General features: G+C 42.4%; 2 protein-coding genes across 4 annotated transcripts in view; one reads left to right on the top strand and one right to left on the bottom strand.

Annotated features, from left to right (window-relative positions):
- CREM (cAMP responsive element modulator) overlaps positions 1–5,472 on the bottom strand; it is a 35,513-nt gene extending 30,041 nt beyond the window's left edge. For both annotated transcript variants that reach the window (XM_060782517.2, XM_060782518.2), the window contains exon 1: positions 5,269–5,472. The gene's annotated coding sequence lies outside the window, so the exon portion shown is untranslated. The remainder of the gene's footprint in view (positions 1–5,268) is intronic.
- An 11,611-nt stretch (positions 5,473–17,083) lies between these two features.
- CUL2 (cullin 2) overlaps positions 17,084–23,267 on the top strand; it is a 42,527-nt gene continuing 36,343 nt past the window's right edge. Inside the window, exons 1-2 of one of the 2 annotated variants that reach the window (XM_060782513.2) lie at positions 17,084–17,500; positions 21,340–21,480. In XM_060782513.2, coding sequence (XP_060638496.2) covers positions 21,362–21,480 — 119 coding nt within the window. In that variant the 5' untranslated portion in view covers positions 17,084–17,500; positions 21,340–21,361. The remainder of the gene's footprint in view (positions 17,501–21,339; positions 21,481–23,267) is intronic. The other variant, XM_060782514.2, reaches the window with a different exon arrangement.

The following is a 23,267-nucleotide window of genomic DNA, read 5'->3' as shown; positions in this document are numbered from 1 at the left end:
CTGCCTTTCCAGAATGCTTATGGTGACTGACTTTTTAAATAAGTTTCCCTTCCCTTTTAATATACTAAAATGGCAGTTTTTCAAAAGCTTTCCATTTCTGTGCTTTGGTTGTCCATGCAGCCACTAAGGTTTGTGGAGCAACAAACCAGCCTGTAAACCTACTGAAGCCTTTAAACCGCAACACCCCAAACAGTTAAAAATAAGCTTCTGCAATAAATTGCTTCTATAATAAAGCAATGTCTCCTTTCCCCTTCATACACAAAACCCCTCTCTTGGATATTAGGACTATTTGTGTTTTCTAAGATTGTTCTTTTATAATTTTAGTACTTTAAACTGTGAAAGATTTCATAGTCTGTATATCAAAAAATAAGAATAGTAAAACATTTTATTATTTTATTTTCCTTTCAAATAGAGGCATTACTCAAGGTCAGACAGCAAGACCTTAGGAACAGTGTAGCCAGAACTAGATCCATCAAGATCCAAAATTTTGTCTTGTATCACAATGTTTTATATCAATTCCACTCATTCTTTTTCACAACATACATACAACCATTAAACAATTTGTTCCATTCACTCCATTGCAACGCATGACTTTATTTATTTTTTTGCCCTTTCTGACCTACCCTAATGGTAGATCTAGCCCCATTCAAGTCTTCAATTTCCCTGACAACAAAATGAAAACATTGGAGTGTAATGAAGATTTTTAAGAAAACAAAACAAATGAGAATGAATCCTTATCAGCTAAGCATGAAATAGGTCTGGAATGGGCTGCCTTTGGAAAAGACTTTCATTGCAAGGTAAGAAGAGATAACAAAAGTTCAGGGCCATACATTCACTCCTTGCATTCCAGAGCACGGTTTATTCCCTATAACTTATCCAGATTCACCCCTATGTAATGTTTATTCCACTACAAAAAGAGATTCCAATCTGAAAGGGAGTCCTATTGATCACAGTGGGCCTCTTTTTAAGTACACATGAAGGATTGGTCTGCATAATCTAACTGAGAAACTTCTATCTACTAACCAGATGTAAAAGCATACTGGGTCTTCCTCCTGAGAAAAGATGTCAGTGTTTTTAATGTTTGAGTGACAACAGCATTTAGTTTAAACTGCATGTGAAGAGAAGTTACAATAGTTTGTGAGTTAATGCAATAGAGGGGAGTAACACTGAAGGAATGCAAGCTACATAGTTTCCAATATCAAATGGAAGAGAAGACGAAAGTGTGTAGTTCTTTTGCTATGATATGACCGAGATCAGACATGCTTTTAAGGTTGTGCTGTATATACTTTGTAAATAAAGCAAAACGAACAGCTCTTTTTGGAAGCAGACTTTTGGAGTCTCTTTGAAGTGATTTACGAAACCTTCTGCCTTTAAGAACACAGTTACTTTGAAGGACGCGAAGAGGAGATACAGCCGTTTGAGTTATGATTGCTTTATCTCAATTTCCTGACAAAAGACATGTAAAATTGCACCATATTTACTACTGGTTTTACTGCTACTCTTATCCTTTAAAATAAACCTGCACCTCTATCTATCTATCTATCTATCTATCTATCTATATGCCACATGGATCTTGTTCAAAAGGAAGTTATTCTAAATGAAAAGCTGCATGTACCTAACCTGGAAGATAACAGTTAGATCCATTGTATCACTGTACTCAAAAATACAATTTAAACAACAATGATGAGTTGATAAACTATGCAAAGCAACTATATTAATAAACAATACAGTGTAAAGTGTTTTGGTTATGTATTTTCTACGTATTTATATTGTTTTAACTTGTTATTATTGTTTCTTGTGTGATTTGTATGGTTTTTGAATGTTGCAGTTAAACATAAAAAAACCAAGATTATGGCAACCAGACGGACTGATAACTGGCAAATAGAGGGAGAAAACGTGGAGGAAGTGACAGACTTTTATTTCGAAGTGCAAATAATACTGCAGACACAGACTGCAGCCAGGAAATCAGATGTTTACTTCTTGGGAGGAGAACAATGACCAATTTCAATAAAATAGTTAAGAGTAGCGACATCACACTGGCAACAAATATCTGCATAGTTAAAGCAATGGTATCCCCTATAGTAACCTATTAATGCGAGAACTGGACCATAAGGAAGGCTGAGCTAAGGAAGATAGACACTTTTGAACTATGGTGTTGGAGGAAAATTCTGAGAATGCCTTAGATCACAAGAAGATTAAACCAGTCCATACTCCAGGAAATAATGTCCTGCTGCTCACTGGAGGTAAGGATATCAGAGGCAAAGAAAAAGTACCACATAATGAGAAGACAGGAAAGCTTGGAGAAGATAAGGATGCTGGGAACATCAAAGGAAAAAGGAAGAGGGGCCGGCCAAGGGCAAGATGGATGGATGTTATCCTTAAAATGACTGGCTTGACCTTGAAGGAGATGAAGATGGCCACAGCCGACAAGGAGCTCTGCCGTGGCTTGGTCCATGAGGTCAAGAAGAGTCGGAAGCGACTGAATTAATAAACAACAAGGAAAAGCATGCTGTACAGAAGCCATTCAATTCCACTGGACTTTCACTATCTGATTTTTAAAAATATATTATTGTATTTTTATGGCATTGAATATTTGCCTTTTATGTTGTGAGTGGCCCTGAGTCCCTTGGGGAAATAAGTTGTTGTTGTTGTTGTTGTTTATTCGTTCAGTTGCTTCAGACTCTTCGTGCCTCATGGACCAGCCCATGCCAGAGCTCCCTGTCGACCGTCATCACCCCCAGCTCCTTCAGAGTCAAGCCAGTCACTTCAAGGATACCAAGCAATGCACGGAAGTGGAAAAAGACCACAGAATAGGAAGGACAAGACACCTCTTCCAGAAAATTAGAAACATGGGAGATAAACTTCAGGTGGAAATGGGCATGATAAAAAACAAAGATGGCAACGACCTAAAAGTAGCTGAAGAGATCAAGAGGAGGTGGCTCAACTATACAGAAGATCTATATAGGAAGGATATTAATATTGAGGATAGTTTTGATGGTGTGGTGAGTGAATTAGAACCAGACATCCTGAGGAGTGAGGTTGAATGGGCCTTAAGAAGCATTGCTAATAACACGGCAGCAGGAGACGACGGGATCCCAGCTGAACTGTTTAAAAAAAAATTAAATGATTTTTATTGCAAATTAGGTAATAAAAAAATAAAAGATAAATTATTAAAGAAGGTTGCACTGAAAGTGGGGGAACAGTGCAGAGAAAGTAGGAAAAATGGGGAAGTAAGGAAGGGAAAGAGGGGGGAGGGAAAAAAAGAGGAACAGTAGATGAAGAAATATATGTTTAAATTACATAGGGAGTTTGCTTCCAGGTTCAACCTTGCTGAAAAACCATTTATGTTTAAAGTTCTTTTGGCCTCTTTTTCTAGGTCCTTGAGTTTCCTTTAATTCCTTTTTATATGTATTCCTGTATTTTCCTTTTTTATGAAGTCCCTAAATTTCTCCCAGTCTGTTCTCTGATTTTGCAAGTTGTTCTGTGTAAGTTTTTGGGCGAGGAGATCCATATTCATAATGTCCATCACTTTCAAAATCCATTTTAAAATCTTGAGAGGATGCTGTCAAGGGTTTTTTTTTTCCGTGTCAGGAGCAACCTGAGAAACTACAAATCGCTTCTGGTGTGAGAGAATTGGCCGTCTGCAAGGACGTTGCCCAGGGGACGCCCGGATGATTTGATGTTTTATCATCCTTGTGGGAGGCTTCTCTCATGTCCCCGCATGAGGAGCTGGAGCTGATAGAGGGAGCTCATCTGCCTCTCCCCTGATTCGGACCTGTGACCTTTCGATCTTCAGTCCTGCCGGCCCAGGGGTTTAACCCACTGCGCCATCGGGGGCTCCTATATTGTCAAGGTGATGCATGCCATATGCCAGCAAATATGGAAAACACAAGAATGACCGTCTGACTGGGAAAAAATCCACTTATATCCACATACCAAAAAAGGGAAAAGCTAAAGAATGCTCCAACTGTATTGTCGAAGGCTTTCATGGCTGGAATCACTAGGTTCTTGTGGGTTTTTTCGGGCTATATGGCCATGTTCTAGAGGCATTTTCTCCTGACGTTTCGCCTGCATCTATGGCAAGCATCCTCAGAGGTAGTGAGGTCTGTTGGAATTAGGAATATGGGTTTATATATCTGTGGAATGACTGGGGTGGGGCAAAGAGCTCTTCTCTTTAACACCAGCACAATTCAAAGTGCTGGTGTTAACCTATAAAGCCCTAAACGACTCCGGCCCTGTTTACCTCTCCGAACGTATTCTCCCCTATGAACCATCAAGATTATTAAGATCGTCTGGAGAGGCCCTGCTCTCGGTCCCACCGGCCTCGCAAGCGCGTCTGGTGGGGACGAGGGACAGGGCCTTCTCGGTGGTGGCCCCTCGACTCTGGAACTCTCTCCCACCGGAGATCAGAACCGCCCCTTCTATCCTGACATTCAGGAAGCAGGTGAAGACGTGGTTATGGAGACAGGCATTCGATGAGTGAGCCAACACCCCAAGATATGGATGGAGGATGATGAACATCAAATTTAGTGGGACGACTGACTATTGTAGTGTATTTATTGAATGTAATTGCTGTTTTTAATGTTTTAATGTTTTATTGCAATATGAAGTATGATGTTTTATTGACTGTATATGATATTATGGTTGGAAACCGGTCTGAGTCCGTCAAGAGAGGTGAGAAGGTCGGTATATAAAACTTTTAAATAAATAAAATAAAATAAAATAAATTATCTGCTGGAGCTAGGTGTGAATGTTTCAACTGACCACCTTCATTAGCATTTGAAGGCCTGGCTGAGCCTGGGGGAATCTTTTGTTGAGAGGTGTTAAGGTGTGCCTGGTTGTTTCCTCCCTTGCTCCAACTTTCGTATGGTGGCACTTATTTCACATGCCAGTAAGGTAATGCTCAAGATCCTGCAAGGAAGACTCCAGCAATACATGGAAACAGAGTTGCCAGATGTACAAACTGGGAGATAAGGCAGGATAGAAATAAAGTTTTACTATATCTATTTATCTAATATAGTCATTGTGTATATGGCTGGAGTTATTATTTAAAGATGTACCTGCTTCGACTTATATACCCATTTGAGGTCATAACAAACGTACAGAACCCATCTGGGGACTGCCTGTATAGTGAATTAAGGGAACGCTACTCTGCGCATGCGCAGAGGCACTCTGGACGTGCCTGGCTTCCCCATCCATCACAAGGGAGGAAAAGGTCGTTGGCGGTGCTCCTTCCCGCCTCTGTCCCCGCCCCCTCCGGCGACTCACCCGAGGACGTGGCGCCCCCGTCACAGGGGGGAAAAGGAGCGATTGGGCCGGCCGAGGCCGCGCGTCGCCCCCACGTCAGCGCCGATGATGACGACGAGGCCGCCGCGCCGTCTCCACGGGAACCAGGCGGAGGGAGGAGGAGGGAGAATGGCGGCCTTTCCCTCGCTCACCTGCAGGGACGCTCACGCAGGAGCCGGGGGCGGGGCTAACGCCGCTCTTCTCTCCCCCCTCCTTCCCTCCCAAAGACAACGCTCATTGGCTGCTAGGCAAAAGGCCCCCCTCAACGGCTGGAGCTCGCGCTAACCGCCGCGGCCTCCTGATTGGCTGAGCGGGAAGCCAATCAGGAGGGGAGAAGGAAGCTAAAGCGAGGTTGAAATATTTAGGATGCATCAATGTTAGGAATTGTGGGAGTTAGAATCCAAAACACTCGGAGGGCCGGAGTTTGCCCATGCCTGAGGTAAATGGTAGCCAAGGCAGAGACACGGAGAGGAGGGACTTCCATTAATCTCACTGCCATGTGATCCCGTTTATCTCCTTTGAGTCTGCACAGGATTATTGGGGCCTACTCCGCTATATCATCCAATTCAACGACTTAAATCCAGACATAGTTTTCTAAGATCTACAGAGACACTCGCTGGAACACCTCAGCAAGCGAGAGTCCAAAAGTGGCAGGCTCAATTATTATTATTATTATTATTTATTTAGAGGTTTTCTATACCGGCCTTCTCAACCTCGACGAGGGACTCAGGTCGGTTTACAGCATATATAAAGTACAATCATACAAAAGAACAACAGGTACAAATCATTACATATTAAAATAGTACAACACAGTACAATAAAAACATCATCATTACAGTTTCCTACGCCAAATCGTCAATCCAGTCAAAGTCATAGTCATGCTCGTAGTCACAGTTCCTCATAATTCATCACAGGGAAAGGTTCTAGGTTCAGTCCTCGAATGCCACATTCCAGAGCCAGGGTTTTAGTGATTTCCTGAACATCAGGAGGGAGGGGGCAGATCTAACCTCTAGTGGGAGGGAGTTCCAAAGCCGGGGAGCCACCACCGAGAAGGCCCTTCTCGTCCCCACCAACTGTGATTGTGAGGGTGGTGGGACAGAGAACAGCCCCCCCCCCCCCCCGGAAGATCTTAATAGCCTTGATGGTTCATAGGGGAGAATCCGTTCGGACAGGTAAACTGGGCCAGAGCCGTTTAGGGCTTTATAGGTCAAAACCAGCATTTTGAATTGTGCCCGGAAGCTGATCGGCAGCCAGTGGAGCTGGCGTAACAGAGGGGTCGTATGGTCTCTGTACCTCGCCCCTGTTAGCAGTCTGGCTGCCGCAGGTTCTCAAACCCAGAACCTCAACCAATGGCTGATACCAAATGAGAAACTCCCCCCTGGGCACACAGAGAACTGGGCGACTTGGAAGGCGCTGAACAGACTGCGCTCTGGCACCACAAGATGCAGAGCCAACCTTCAGAAATGGAGCTACAAAGTGGGATCCTTGACATGCAAGTGCGGAGAGGAGCAAACCACTGAACACCTGCTGCAATGCAACCTGAGCCCAGCCACATGCACAATGGAGGACCTTCTTGCAGCAACACCAGAAGCACTCCAAGTGGCCAGATACTGGTCAAAGGACATTTAGACAACTACCAAACTCACACATTTTGTATTTTCTCTGTTTCATAGAATCATAGAATCAAAGAGTTGGAAGAGACCTCATGGGCCATCCAGTCCAACCCCCTGCCAAGAAGCAGGAATATTGCATTCAAATCACCCCTGACAAATGGCCATCCAGCCTCTGCTTAAAAGCTTCCAAAGAAGGAGCCTCCACCACACTCCGGGGCAGAGAGTTCCACTGCTGAACGGCTCTCACAGTCAGGAAGTTCTTCCTAATGTTCAGATGGAATCTCCTCTCTTGTAGTTTGAAGCCATTGTTCCGCGTCCTAGTCTCCAAGGAAGCAGAAAACAAGCTTGCTCCCTCCTCCCTGTGGCTTCCTCTCACATATTTATACATGGCTATCATATCTCCTCTCAGCCTTCTCTTCTTCAGGCTAAACATGCCCAGTTCCCTAAGCCGCTCCTCATAGGGCTTGTTCTCCAGACTCTTGATCATTTTAGTCGCCCTCCTCTGGACACATTCCAGCTTGTCAATATCTCTCTTGAATTGTGGTGCCCAGAATTGGACACAGTATTCCAGATGTGGTCTAACCAAAGCAGAATAGAGGGGTAGCATTACTTCCTTAGATCTAGACACTATGCTCCTATTGATGCAGGCCAAAATCCCATTGGCTTTTTTTGCTGCCACATCACATTGTTGGCTCATGTTTAACTTGTTGTCCACGAGGACTCCAAGATCTTTTTCACACGTACTGCTCTCGAGCCAGGCGTCCCCCATTCTGTATCTTTGCATTTCATTTTTTCTGCCAAAGTGGAGTATCTTGCATTTGTCACTGTTGAACTTCATTTTGTTAGTTTTGGCCCATCTCTCTAATCTGTCAAGATCGTTTTGAATTCTGCTCCTGTCCTCTGGACTATTGGCTATCCCTCCCAATTTGGTGTCATCTGCAAACTTGATGATCATGCCTTCTAGCCCTTCATCTAAGTCATTAATAAAGATGTTGAACAGGACCGGGCCCAGGACGGAACCCTGCGGCACTCCGCTCGTCACTTCTTTCCAAGATGAAGAGGAAGCATTAGTGAGCACTCTCTGTGTTCGTCCACTTAACCAATTACAGATCCACCTCACCGTAGTTTTGCCTAGCCCACATTGGACTAGTTTTCTTGCCAGAAGGTCATGGGGGACCTTGTCGAAGGCCTTACTGAAATCCAGGTACGCTACATCCACGGCATTCCCCGCATCTACCCAGCTTGTAGCTCTATCGAAGAAAGAGATCAGATTAGTCTGGCATGACTTGTTTTTGATAAATCCATGTTGACTATTAGCGATGACTGCATTTGTTTCTAAGTGTTTGCAGACCGCTTCCTTAACAATCTTTTCCAGAATCTTGCCCGGTATCGACGTGAGGCTGACCGGACGGTAGTTGTTTGGGTCGTCCTTTTTTCCCTTCTTGAAGATTGGGACCACATTGGCCCTCCTCCAATCTGCTGGAACTTCTCCCGTTCTCCAAGAACTCTCAAAGATGGTTGCCAATGGTTCCGAAATGACTTCCGCTAGTTCCTTCAGTACTCTTGGGTGTAGTTGATCTGGCCCTGGGGACTTGAACTCATTAAGAGCGGTCAGGTATTCCTGGACGACTTCTTTCCCAATTTGGGGTTGGATGTCCTCCAATCCCTCATCCACTCCATCTTGCTGAGATTGAAGACTCTCTTTTTGTGAGAAGACCGAGGCAAAGAAGGCATTAAGTAGTTCTGCCTTTTCCCTGTCCCCTGTCAGCATTGCCCCATCTTCTCCTCGAAGAGGTCCTATCGCCTCCTTGTTTTTCCTTTTTCTACTGACATAAGAATAGAAGCCCTTTTTATTGTTTTTAATGTCCCTGGCAAGTCTGAGCTCGTTTTTTGCTTTAGCTTTGCGGACCTTTTCCCTACAGGTGTTGGCTATTTGTTTGAATTCTTCTTTGGTGATTTCTCCCTTTTTCCACTTCTTGTGCATGTCTCTTTTGTGTCTTAGCACAGTTAGAAGTTCTTTGGACATCCATTCTGGCTTCTTTGCACTTGTCTTATTTTTTCTCTTTGTTGGCACGGTTTGTTTGCTTTGTTCTGTTAGAAATGTCATATAATTGACTGGCTGCCCTGACACGAGAAATAAATAAAATCCAGTTCAAAGCAGATAATCTGGGGCCCACTTTAACTGAATTGTCTCCTAAATAAGGCAGAACTAAGGTAGCATATACACTGAGGAATTAATGCAGCTTGACACCCCACTTTTAATTGCTGTGGCTCAGTGCTATGAAGCCAGAATAGCTTTGTCACTAGCCGTTCCCTGCCACGCGATGCTGTGGCCCAGTCTATGTATATGTGTTTTCATAGAATCATAGAGTTGAAAGAGACTTCATGGGCCATCCAGTCCAACCCCCTGCCAAGAAGCAGGAATATTGCATTCAAATCACCCCTGACAGATGGCCATCCAGCCTCTTTAAAAGCTTCCAAAGAAGGAGTCTCCACCACACTCCGGGGCAGAGAGTTCCACTGTCGAACGGCTCTCACAGTCAGGAAGTTCTTCCTCATGTTCAGATGGAATCTCCTTTTGTGTGTGTATATGTCTGTGTTTTTGGTTATTGCTAGACTGATATTTTAGATTATGTCTTGAATCTAAAAGAACTTGTGCTTTCTATGTTGTACATTGCTGTGAGTCGCCCCCGGGCTGAGAACAGCGGTATATAAGCAAAGTAAATAAATAAATAAATAAATAAATACATATTTGTGTATATGTGTATATATGTTGTTTTGTGCATGCGTTGTAATGTAATTTTTGTCTTTCAGCTTTTTAAGTCTCTTCTGTATTTTTCAGTGTTTTTATGCGTGATGGTCACTTGTTGGCCTCATAGGTGTATTGTGTCCAAATTTGGTGTCAATTTGTCCAGCAGTTTTTGAGTTACGTTAATCCCACAAACAGACATTACATTTTTATTAATATCGACTAGCCGTCCCCTGCCACGCATTGCTCTGGCCCAGTCTGTGTATATATATTTGTGTATATGTGTGTTTTGTGTGTATATATATATTTGTGTATACGTGTATATATGTGTGTTTGCGTATATATGTGTGTTTTGTGTGTATATATATTTGTGTATATGTGTATATATGTGTGTTTGCGTATATATGTGTGTGTGTGTGTGTGTGGTGTTGTGCATGTGTTGTAATGTATTTTTTATTTTTTGGCTTTTTAAGTCTCTTCTGCTGTGTTTTTCTGAATGATGGTCATTTGTTGGCCTGAGAGGTGTATTGTGTCCAAATTTGGTGTCAATTTGTCCAGTGGTTTTTGAGTTATGTTAATCCCACAAACGAACATTACCTGTTTATTTATATAGATGGTCACTCGTTGGCCTGATAGGTGTATTGTGTCCAAATTTGGTGTCAATTCATCCAGTGGTTTTTGAGTTATGTTAATCCAACAACAGACATTATATTTTTATTAATACAGATTGTGCTATTTATTTATTTATTTACGACATTTATATGCCGCCCTTCTCAGAGCAGACTATTGTACAACCAAATTACACACCTTTCCCCACGCACACCACAGAACAACAAACCACCAATGTAGGGGCTGAGGTCTGAAAATGGATAATAGGAGAGGTAATCCTGAAAGGAAAAGAGCAGATGCAGCAGTTTTAGAAAAGTAGCTCCCTCCCGAATTCTTTGTATGGGAAACTAAAAGATAACCCTAGTGTTGGCTGCTGCTCAACTAGTCAGGGTCAGTGCAAGAGGCATGAAGTTCCAGTAGGTTTCCATCTTAAGCAGGTTCTGTGTATAGAATAGAGAACCAATTAGGACAGTGTTTCTCAACCTTCCTAATGCTGCGACCCCTTAATACAGTTCCTCATTGTGGTGACCCCCAAACATAAAATTATTTTCATTGCTATTTCATAACTGTAATTTTGCTACTGTTATGAATCATAATATAAATATCTGATATGCAGGATGTATTTTCATTCACCGGACCAAATTTGGCAACATATATCTGATATGCCCAAATTTGAATGCTGGTAGGTTTGGGGGGACTGATTTTGTCATTTGGGAGTTGTTGCTGGGATTTATAGTTCACCTACTATCAAAGAGTATTCTGAAACCCACTAACAATAGAATTGGGCCAAACTCCCCACACAGAACTCACATGACCAACAGAAAATACTGGAAGGGTTTGGTGGGCATTGCTTTAAGTTTTGGAGTTGTTGTTCACTCACATCCAGGGAGCACTGTGGACTCAAATAATGATGGATCTGGACCAAACTTGGCACAAACACTGAATATGCCCAAATGTGAACACTGGTCGAGTTTGGGGGAAAAAACCTTGACATTTGGGAGTTGCAGTTGCTGGGATTTATAGTTCACCTACTATCAAAGAGTATTCTGAACTCCACCGATAGAATTGAGCCAAAATTCCCACACAGAAATTCCATTGCCAACAGAAAATACTGTGTTTTCTGATGGTCTTTGGCGAACCCTCTGACACCCCCTTGCGACCTCCTCAGGGGTCCTGACCCCCAGGTTGAGAAATTATGACGACCTAAGAATAAGCCAATGGAAAAGACAAAATGTAGAACACCATTCAAAATTGTGTTGTTTGATCCCTGTGAAATGATAAAAGACCATGACTCCATCTTTGGGGTGCAGCAGTCCTTTACACTTCAAGCCACTGTCTGTCATTTGCTGGGCCAGCAAATAAAACCTTTTTCACTGACTCAGCTCATCCATGAATCCATCTCTGTGCCACCCCCTTGAAAGCAGAAGACAAGGGGACCTCTGAATGTGCAGAGTTCCCCTTTCACCACCAGTCCCTAATGTCTCATCAATGCAAAACCACGGTGTTCAACATAGCCACAGCTCTGGAATCACAGGAGTTGTGGTTTAACAACCTCTTTAGTCTTTGTGCAAAAGTGCTGCTGTCTCACCAAACTTCATTTACCATGATTCCATAACATTGAGCCATGGCAATTAAAAGAGTCAAAAACAGTTCTACAGTGTAGATGCACCTTCAAACAGAATCCACACTGTACTTTGGTTCTGCTTTAGTTGCCATGGTTCCAATGCAATGTGGCAATGTGTTGTCTGTTCTCCTGTTACTTTGAACTATATAGCTTTAGAGGTCTCTGGGAAAGAAGTCTAAATATCTCACCAAACTAAACAAAAAACAAAACCTTGCAGGGAGCCAGGAGGAATGGAGTGGCATGGAGCTGATAAAAATGTGTAGTGTGGACATTGCCTGAGGAAGTTTGCCTTGGCATATCCTTCCTGATTGTGTCACTATAGGGTTGCTATTAAGTCAGAACTCATTATAGGTTTACCTTAATGTCAGCATAAATTGGAAATGACATTCCTGTAAATAATGAATTGGGATTTGCATGTGAAAAAGGATATATTGTGCAAAAGATGACGCTGCTGGTAAGTACCATGAGGTCAAGTGTGTCATGAGACAGTTCTCTCAACGCAAAAATCAAAATTAACTGTTACTGCTGGGTAATAGTTGCTTACAGTTTTGTAGTCTCTTCACATTTAGTGGATTAAATGGCTTACTTTCACAACTGTAGCTTGAGATTTTAAAAAAATCAAAATAGGGACAAATCAAGAGCGATCTGTTTTGGCCTTTGATTTGTGCCTATTGCCATTCATTTTTTAAAAAAATCTGACTCTCCTGGGCACAATACAAGCAGTTTTTTCAGTCCAGTTCAGTCTCAAGACACAGGATGCACCTATACTGTAGAATTAATGCTGTTTGAGAAATCATAACTGCCATGGCTTAATTTTGTGGAATCCTGGGAGATGTAGTTTGGTTAAATACACACTCTTTGGCAGGGAAGGCTAAAAACCTTGAATCATCCTCTCAAAATGTGGCAGGGGTGCAACTTTCGAATAAATAAAGACTATGGGAGCATTTACACTGTAGAATTCATGCAGTCTGACACAAATGTAAGTGTCATGGCTCAATGCCAAACAACGCCAAGAATACTATAGAAACCAGCCTAAGAAAGACTATAGTTTTGTCACTGCCCTACATTTTCTATACTTTTTTAATCTCAAGAACACTTAGTTTTCTCACTTCTGAAATGCAGTGGATTTCCAAAAGATTGGAAACTAATTTGCTGATATTGAGGAACAAGATTTCCTGTGTTGAGGACTGATTTTTAAAGGAGTTAGAGTTGTATAGAAGGTGTGTTAGGTTGCCACCTAGTGGTATTTTTGTTTTGACTCCTTTAAAAGTATTTTCGCGATTGCCTTCTTGGACGTAATACTTTCTAGACATGTAGGACTACAAATCCCAATCCAACAACTAAGGAATATGGGAGGTATAGTCCAATGCTTCTGGAAAATGCTACCTTGGGAAAGGCTAAACTGAAGCATAGATTTGTTTGGGAAAGGTGAATAAAGAATAGTTCATTTGTTCCAGAAAAAAGAGTTTTTGTTGACTAATAATAATAATGGTGCTCCATGCAGTCATGCTGGCCACATGACCTTTGAGGGTGTCTGTGGACAACTCCAGCTCTTCAGCTTCGAAATGGAGATGAACACCACCACCCGGAGTCAGACATGACTTGACTTAATGTCAGGAGAAACCTTTACCTAATAGTAACAATGTGGCTACGAGAATCCAGTGGTGAATATTAAGTGCAGAATTCTTTATTTATCTGTATGAGGACACAAAGAAGGATGCAGAAAAAAAGAATGTAAAAAAATTCTTCTTGTGTCTACAATTTTGACTATATTCAATTTTCAACAACATTTATTAAACCAAGCTTTTGAAGTTACAGATGTTCTTAGTCTTAAGATTCTGAGAAGGTCCTTTCTTGCCTCTGAAGAATCAAATGTTCTAGACATTAGAACCATATTCTTCAATATCAGTTTGAAACGGCATTAAATGGTAAGTGCAGATGGCCCCTTAGTGAGGACTCCAACCCACCCAGTAGTCAGATACTCAGAAGGCTTTCTTACGACAAAATCAGATATGGGACAGCTGCGGTAGCATAGTGGTCTGCATGTTGGACTAGGACACTGGCAGACCAGGGTTTGAATCTATTGTGAGAATCCCATAACCCGCCCTGCTAGACAAAAATGGCCTTATTAAGCCAGAAGCTCGCTGGACCCTACCCTGCCCCATTGACATCAGCGCTAGCATTGCACATGGTGGGTTTGAAACAAGTTCCTACTGATAAGAACTAGACAAAAGGAGGGTGCAGAGTAGAGGATACAGACCTTGATGTGAAATTGCCTGATTGTCTTAACCAACTCAGTCTGACAGTGATGGAGAGAAGCCCCAAAAGGGTGGCACAACCCTGTGAAACTATAAAAGCAAATGAACTATCACTGCTTGGGATATTGCCATTTTGGAGGCAACACTGGGAAAGTGAAAAGGAGAAACGCACCAAGAGGAAGGTGAGTCAAGTCAAGTAAACCTTTGTTCTGACTGCTTTCCATCTGGAAACCCATATCCTCAATGTGAAAGACTGTGTGGATTCAGAAAAGTTCACAGTCATTTATGGACCCACTTCCAAGACTCTTCATCTGGAAAACAATCGGTCAGGATGGATAATAATTTAATAATAATTTCTTACCCGCAAACCACAGACCACCTATTTAAATGCAGCCTAAGCCCTGCCACATTCACAATGGAGCATCTTTTTATAGCAACACCAGAGGACTGCAAGTGGCCAGCTACTAGTCAATGGACATTTAATAGAATGCCAAGTTTTTAAAACTTTGCCTTCAAAATGACGGTACCCCAAGCAGTGAAAGTTCATTTGCTTTCTCAAATACATTGGTTCGCTCCTGATACGATAAATAAATACCCACCTCTCCTCATGGCTCAAGGCAGGTTACAAAACAATTAAAATACATAAATGCAGCAAAACACTACAAATACACACAATAAAATGTACCTCCATAAAAGTTGCTTATGATGGTTTCATGAAGATATTATTATTATTATTATTGTTATTAATAATAATATCTTCATGAAACCATCATGAAACCATCTTCATGAAACCTTCATGAAACTGCCAAAATAGAATGGGGCTGCATTTCATCTAGGGCCTACCTTTACTATGAACTATCCCTCCACCGTCCCCAAAGCAACACGAGGCCTTCTGAATCTTGCTATAAATGCATATGAGCCTAGCCATACAGATTAATAAGGCATTTTACCTCCCTCCTGAAGGCATCAGATCCCTTCCGATATTGGAAACTGAGCAGGGCCAATCTTCATAACTATGTTGATAGGACAGGGTTTTTTTTCTGTGTCCTGAGCAACTTGAGAATTTGCAAGTGAGAGAATTGGCCGTCTGCAAGGACATTGCCCAGGGGACACCTGGATGTTTTGATGTTTTACCATCCATGTGGGAGGGTACTCTCATGTCCCCACATTGAGAGCTGGAGCTGATAGAGGGAACTCAACCTGCTCTCCCTGGATTTGAACCTCCAACCTGTCGGTCTTCAGTCCTGCCGGCACAAGAGTTTAACCCATTGTACTCCCAGGGGCTTCATGGGACAGGGTATATTTTGGAGAAAAGAAGTGACAGCAAAAGTATGATAGCTGGGACTCAACGCTACCCTAGTTACATAACACGGCTCTGAATTAAGGAAGGGAAGAGGTGCACAAGACAGCAGAGCGAGTGAGAGACGCAGCTGCGTCAGAGTCCTGGGAACTTTGCTCGCCAGAAAGGCGGAGAGGAAACATTTCTACCCCGTTTACCATCTTCGTAAGCCATTGTTTATAATTTAACAGTAAATAACTCTAAGGTACTTCACTCGCCTTAAGCAGTATGCTTGGCTGTTTGTTGTCCCCCACCCATCTTTTCTGACCCGCTTTGTGCATGTCTTCCCTTCATTAATTCTGCCCCGCATTGCGCAACCAGCGAAGGTTTCCAACTACTACTGTAGAATCCCAGCTGTCATACTTTTGCCGGTGACAATCTTTTCTTGCATAGGAGCTTCAGGGAGCTGTAGTAGGCTGTTAGGAATGGTGGGAGTTGAAGTCCAAAACACCTGGAGGGCCCAAGTTTGCTCATGCCTACCCTATAGACCATAAATAAAGTATTATTATTATTATTATAGGAAAACTCACAATTTAAATTCATGGGAATTTATTTGTCGTGTCAGAGCAGCCAGTCCATTATATTACATTTCTAACAGAACAAAGCAAACAAACAGAAAAATACACAACTTGTGAGTTTGGTAGCTGGTTAAATGTCCTTTGACCAGTATCTGGCCACTTGGAGTGCTTCTGGTGTTGCTGCAAGAAGGTCCTCCATTGTGCATGTGGCTGGGCTCAGGTTGCATTGCAGCAGGTGGTCAGTGGTTTGCTCTTCTCCACACTCGCATGTCGAGGATTCTACTTTGTAGCTCCATTTCTGAAGGTTGGCTCTGCATCTCGTGGTGCCAGAGCGCAGTCTGTTCAATGCCTTCCAAGTCGCCCAGTCGCCCAATCCCATGAATTGCTGGTCGCTTCTGGCCACAGATGCGACCAGCAATTCATGGGAATGCCATACGCCGACACAACCCCCTGAAGACACAACCAATAAAGAACAACACCCACAAAACAGGGAATTCCAGACAGGAAACATTCAGGGCCAGCTAACACCTCCCAACAAAGGATCCCCCAGGCTTTGAAGCTGCAATGCTATTCAATACTAATCAAGGTGGACAATTGCAACATTCACACTTGCCTCAAGCAGACAAGAGTTTTCTTCCATCCTGGACATCCCACAGATAGATAATCCTCACTTGCCTAGTTTCCAACAGACTTCACACCCTCTGAGGATGCCTGCCATAGATGTGGGCGAAACGTCAGGAGAGAATGTTTCTGCGACATGGCCAGACAGTCCTGAAAACTGACAGCCACCCAGTGATTCCGGCCATGAAATCCTTCGACCACACAGGCCATTCGGGGAAGCCTAAGGGCTGCGGCCTCTCCTCTCCCTCTCAGTCCCTCCTCGTGTCTTCAAAGGCCTCTCCTCCATCCTCCTCGCTCCCTTCGACGTCGACAAACCTCCACATTTCACCTCCATTCAATAACAATCTTCTCCGTCTCCCGTTACATTGAGAAAGCCGAAGAAGCCTTCAGCGCATGCGCACTCCCCTCCCCTTTCCATCCGAAGGAAGCTCTCACTTATTTATTTAATTTGCCGGAGCGGAAGTGGGCCAGCAGGTTGGCCCTCGGCGCTTTCCGTAGTTCAGGAAGTACCAATTCTCTTCATGCTCGGCGGGGGAGGAAGGCCAAGGCGTGCACCTCTTCTCACGGAGCCTGACCTAGTCGACTTAGATGGAGGCTGTGGCGCGTCCAGAATAGAAGTCTTGAGAGGGAGAGAAGGAGAGAAGGCCGGCTCCTTGTCGGCTGCCAGAACTCCCGCCTTCCCTCCCTCTTTTCCTCGCCTGCTTCGCGGTTGCGCCGGGCTGCTGGGAAGGCAGTGGGCGGGGTCAACGGGCAGCCGTGGCGGCTGGGTAATGGCAGCCCAGTGAAGAGGCTTCGGGGCGGCCAGAGAGAGAGAGACAGAGAGAGAGACGGCGGAGGGGGAGGACGGGGAGACGACGCGGGCCCGGGCCTCTCCTGTTGCCAGGTAACCCCGCGAAGGAAGGAAGGAGGGGAGGGACCCCGCCTTCTGACCCCCCCTCCCTCCCTCCCCACACCCCTTGGCCGCCTCTTCCTCCTCCTCTGGGGCGCCCCGTGCATTCTTTCCCTGCAACACCATGGCCCGACTTTGGCCTCCTCCCCCTCTCACTATATCTCTCTACTATAGTAGATCTGGGCAAACTTGGGCCCTCCAGGTGTTTTGGACTTCAACTCCCACCATTCCTAACAGCCTACTACAGCTCCCAGAAGCCTCCAGCCTGCCAGGGGCTTCTGGGAGCTGTAGTAGGCTGTTAGGAATGGTGGGAGTTGAAGTCCAAAATACCCAAGTTTGCCCAGGCCTACCCTATAGACCAGTGGTTCTCAACCTAGGGGTTGCGGGGGTGGGGGGTGGGGGGGTTGTCAGAGGAGTCGCCAAAGACCTTCAGAAAACACAGTATTTTCTGTAGGTCGAGGGGGTTCTGCATGGGAAGTTTGGGCCAATTGTATCGTTGGTGGGGTTCAGAATTCTCTTTGATTGTAGGTGAACTATAAACCCCAGCAACTGCAGACAAGGGTTCTTTCTCCCACCCTGGACATTCCACAGATATATAAACACCACTTGTCTATTATATATTATTATTTATTAACTTTATTTGTACCCCGCTAGCATCTCCCGAAGGACTCGATGCGGCTTACATAGGCCAAGGCCTCAAAACTCAACATAACAATACAACACCTAAAGCAAATTAAAAACAGTTAAAGCAATATTAACAACAAGCAATAAACAATACATCAAGACACTATAAAACTGGGCCGGGCCAGAGTAATGGGTACAAGATTAAAAGTGCTGATGTGACAGGAGGTATGTGGGATTATAGGGTAAGTGCAGTGTGCAGCAATCTTAGTTCTACTAAAGTGCTTCTGGGACTTCGTATTGGAGATTTCTAATCTGGAAAGGCACATCGGAACAGCCAGGTCTTCAAGTTCTTTCTAAAGACTGCCAATGTAGGGGCCTGTCTAAGATCTTTTGAAAGGGTGTTCCACAGTTGGGGGGCCACCCAAACTTGTCTAGTTTCCAACAAACCTCACAAACTTTGAGGATGCTTTATTGTGTATTATTTTGATATGTTTTACTCACTTGAGGCATTGAATGCTTGCCTTTTTGTATGTATAAACTTTATGATGAGAGGGTAGTCTAGAAATAAAGGTTTGATTATTATTATTATAGATGTGGGTGAAACATCAGGAGAGAATGCTTCTGGAACATGGCCATGCATCCTGGAAAACTCACAGCAATCCTTTGCTCTTCTTTTCTCTCTCTGTGTTGCTTGTTGCCTGTCAAAATACTTATAGGTAATACGTTTCATGCACTTTCTTTGCATCGCTGCAGGTTGGGTTCAGACAAAGTTAGGCTCCATTGAAACCAGTGAAACTTCAAAGCTCATCTAGCTTAGTCTGGATTCAGCCTTATGAGTCCAGGCATTTATGAAAATAACTTAGATGTGTTGTAGTCAAGTAGGCTCCTTGTTCTCGCTTCAGAAACCACAAGAAGTCTGTAGTATATATCACTGAACGACTGGAGGAAGGGATGATGCTGTTCAATCCACCATTTCTGGTTTGCTTTCATTTCAGGTCATAAAATGAGATAAAAAGTGATGGTTATAGGAATCCTGGGAGTAGGAAGTACAACTTACTTGTGACCCCATAGCAAACTCATTCAGGTTTGTTCTCTGATACCGTTGAACATAGGACCAGGTTTAAATGGTTTGAAGGTAGGAGAATAGATTTTCATTGAACATTAGAAAAAAGTTCTTAAGAGCTGTCCAGGACTGGAATAATCTACCTAGAAATATGATGGAATCTGTTTCTCTGGGAATCTTCAGAAAGAGACTGGACAAGCTACCTGCTAGAGATGGGAGTTGGTTAGATGCCGTGACTTATGGAGCCCTTCTAGTTCTAATGATTCATTACATTATCTCAGCAAAACAATATAGATGTTTTGCTCTTCAAAACAACTAGCTGCCATTTATTTACAGTTTGTATCTATAATTTGGAACCTTAAAACATCCATAGCATATTTGTTTAATTCAGAGCTCTTTTTGCTTCAAAAAAGAAAATCTACAGAAATTATCTGTAGAGGCCTGAATTAAAGGTATGAACAGCTGTAGCAAACATAATTATTGTATCACCTGTGTGTATTCTAGGTCAGTTCTTCTCAAGAATCCTGGCATGGAAAATCAGCAGTTTTTCCTAGGGGACTGGTATCCTATGTGTGTCCATTAGCTACAATTATGTCTCTCTGTCTTTCTTTCAAATTCACCAAAGACCAGCATTCAGTGACTCAAAATGGCACAAGTACTATCACTTTGAGCTATGCTGTTCTAGGAAACCTCTTTTAGAAAGGCTCTTGGAATGATGTACATACAAAAAGGGGGGGGGGGGGATTCTGACTGCTACATATCATAAGTCAGGAGTGCAATACCTTTATTCCCAGTCACCAACTGGAAACTGTAGTAACAACAACAAAAGTTAAGTTTGTCGCATTATCTTTAACTCTAGGTATTACTCCTTTTAGATTTTGAAATATCTCCATGAACTGAAATTATTGCTAGATGTAAACTGAAAATACTGTATCACTTTTCTTTTGAATGTTTTTCAAAGTCTCTTGTTGAGTAAGTGTCGCTTTCTGCGGCGTCTTTTGCATCTTCTTGTTTCCTTCCATTTATCATTTTGGCCTAGTTCCTCACCTAAAATATCTCTCTCTCACTGCTTAGGGAAGAAGTTGTAACTGTAACCCGAATTATGCTTTTCTCATTTCAGTTCCATCTCTCTCTCTCTCTCTCTCTCTCTCTTTTTGTTATCCTTGGCTTTCTTTATAAGCCTTTTTTTTAGATATGGTTCCCAAGTAGTTATTTGAATAAAAATAATTATGTTATGTAGTGGAATCTAACTTACCAAAAAAAGCTAAATCTGGCAGTTCTTTAAGCTAATGTTTGCTCTGCTGTTAAATTGTTCTAGATAGCAGGCTACTTCATCTGGTTTATTAAAGTAGTAGAGTTGCATACACAGCTGAATATAATTAATTATTGATGCTTTCCAGTCTTGATAAACATTGTATTATCTAAACACCATTTTTATATTATATTTACATATAACTTGTAAGCTGCACTGAGTCCCCTTCGCGTTGAGAAAGGCGTATATAAATGCCGTAAATAAATAAGTAAATAATCAACCATTAATATTTTCCTGATTGCATACATCTGAGTGTCTTCCGTTAATTTCTTTCTTTCCTTCTCCACTTTCTGAAAATAGTTACTTATACTGTGTTGCTCCAAAAAGTTGCAAAGAATGCTGAGTTGAATCCAGGTATAGCCACACGCTCAGTAGATTGTAACAAATAGGACCTAAGGATTTAAAGCCAACCTTCTAATATCAGAAAATTGGTTTTCAAAGAGGAGCAGCAAATGTGCATTTATCAGCTGTCACCAAGTTCTTAACTACCAGGAAGGGAGAGCCGGTGTTGCCTCTAAAGGAGTGCCATTTTTTTAACAGAGATGCTGACTGTACTCCCTTAAATATAGTTTTTTTGAAGTTAATGTACAAACAACTACGAGTAATCATTAAGTTGACTAGTAGAGTGTTGCTGTTATATAAAGGAAATACTATAAAACAGACTTTTGATATCAAATATTACCAAAGAGCACCAGCAACAGTCTGCTGTTTGAAAGACGCACTCTATCTAATTATAAATAAATATTCAAAGGAAAAAAGTTGAATTTTAGGACTGTTCTTACAAGTAGTATTAGTCTGATGTCAAATTAAAAGCCTGGATTTTTCTCTTTACAGATTTTAATACTAACACCCCACAATGTCCTTGAAACCACGAGTAGTTGATTTTGATGAAACATGGAGCAAGCTTCTTACAACAATTAAAGCTGTTGTGATGTTGGATTATGTAGAAAGAGCGACATGGAATGACCGCTTCTCGTATCCTTTTATTAGAAGGGGGAATGAATGGTTATACAGTCTTGGTATCGATTTGACATTAGCCAATACTCATATTTATATTTGCCTCCATGTAAAGCCAGCTGAAATAAGATATTATTAATGATTGATTTTAGCTAGCTCAGTAAAAGTGGGGGCCTGTTCTTTCCTCTCAATAAAACAATTATTAGTCAAACACACTATATACAATTGGATTTGTATTGATTGATTTTTTAAAAAAATATAGGATGTGGGTTAATTGTACCGTTTATCTTAAAAGACACTGAATTCCGTATATAGCTTTGTGGTTTTTGGTCTGACAACAGAGAGGTTGGGGAGTACTTCGATTTAAATGAAGGGCTGTTGATTTCTCTGCTATCTCCTTGTTTTCATAAGTTCTGTCACCTTTACCCCCACCAATAGTTTTGCTAAATCCCTGCTTGTTGAGTATTTATAATGAAGAGGTAATTGTAAACTGTATCACATATTCATATGTGTACATTATGATTTTGTAAATTTCATTATGTGTTTGTCAGAATAGGGATAGGAAAAGCAACATTTCATTGATACGAAAATCAGCCTACCTAACTTGTTATGTAGTTTGAAGCCTGGTGCCCATCCAGGAAAAAAATACTCTTTTATTTACACATGATTTAGAAATATTCCTGTCTTGACCATTTCTGCTTCTTTTTTCAATTGGAACGTGATTGCTTCAATCTTCATAGAAAAGTTTAATTCAGTTTTTAATTAATACACATCCTTCTTGAGACTAAGAGGAGGGTAAATACATCAGGACACTGTGCCCCAGGATAGAATCAAGCTGTCTTGAAAGGAGCAATGGAAAGTCACATGATAATTTTATTTAAAGCATTGGCTCACTTTCTGTTACCTTTTGACCTTCAGATCTTCTCTCCCTGAATCCCTGCAGAAATGAAATATTTCTGGCACTGCTCTGTTGTGTCCCCCTGAAAAGCAGGAGTGACACATCTTAAGCCTGTTACTAGAAATAATTGAATGGTTTATTACTGTGTTTGGAAGTTAGTTTTGCAATAATGAAAATATAAAACATTTCAAAGCTTTTTCCCCAAAAGATTTTTTAACATAGTAAACAAACTTTCTCTATTCTTAATTCTTAGCATCTGTTGTGAAATCCTCCCCCCCCCCCCTTTAAAGGGATAATTGGTTGATTTTTCACAAGATTGCATAGAATTTTCTTTTTGTGTGTGTCAGGCGTGACTTGAGAAACCGCAAGTCGCTTCTGGTGTGAGAGATTTGGCCATCTGCAAGGAAGCTGCCCAGGTAACAACTGGATGTTTGATGTTTTACCATCCTTGTGGGAGACTTCTCTCATATCCCCGCATGGGGAGCTGGAGCTGACAGATGGGAACTCAACCCTCTGTCCCCGGATTTAAACCGCTGACCTGTCGGTCAGCAGTCCTGTTGGCACAAGGGTTTAACCCATTGCGCCACCAGGGGCTCCTTATGACTAACATAACACTACACTCTGTGGAATCTGGACACCAGTAATTTATACAATTTGGAACTAATGTGGGTTTGATGTAAACAGACAACCTTCCAGCTCAGGGGTTAGTAGTGCACACACAGCGTGCAAGGGGTCACAGTCTGCTGAAATGCATTGACGGCTGTCGCAGTTTCTACAATTGCAGTTGGTCTCTGTAGTACAGGGAGTTGTCAAAGAGGCTGAGAGTCTCTTCCAAGCACAACATTTTGGAAACATGTTTCTAGTCATGATGGTATGTGAGATAGCAGGGAGCAAAAATGACTGAGGC

The sequence above is a fragment of the Anolis sagrei genome, chromosome 6 (genome assembly GCF_037176765.1).
Source record: "Anolis sagrei isolate rAnoSag1 chromosome 6, rAnoSag1.mat, whole genome shotgun sequence".
Lineage (NCBI taxonomy): Eukaryota > Metazoa > Chordata > Lepidosauria > Squamata > Dactyloidae > Anolis > Anolis sagrei.
The sequence above is the reverse complement of the archived record's forward strand: the minus strand, read 5'-3'. Positions and strand labels throughout refer to the sequence as shown.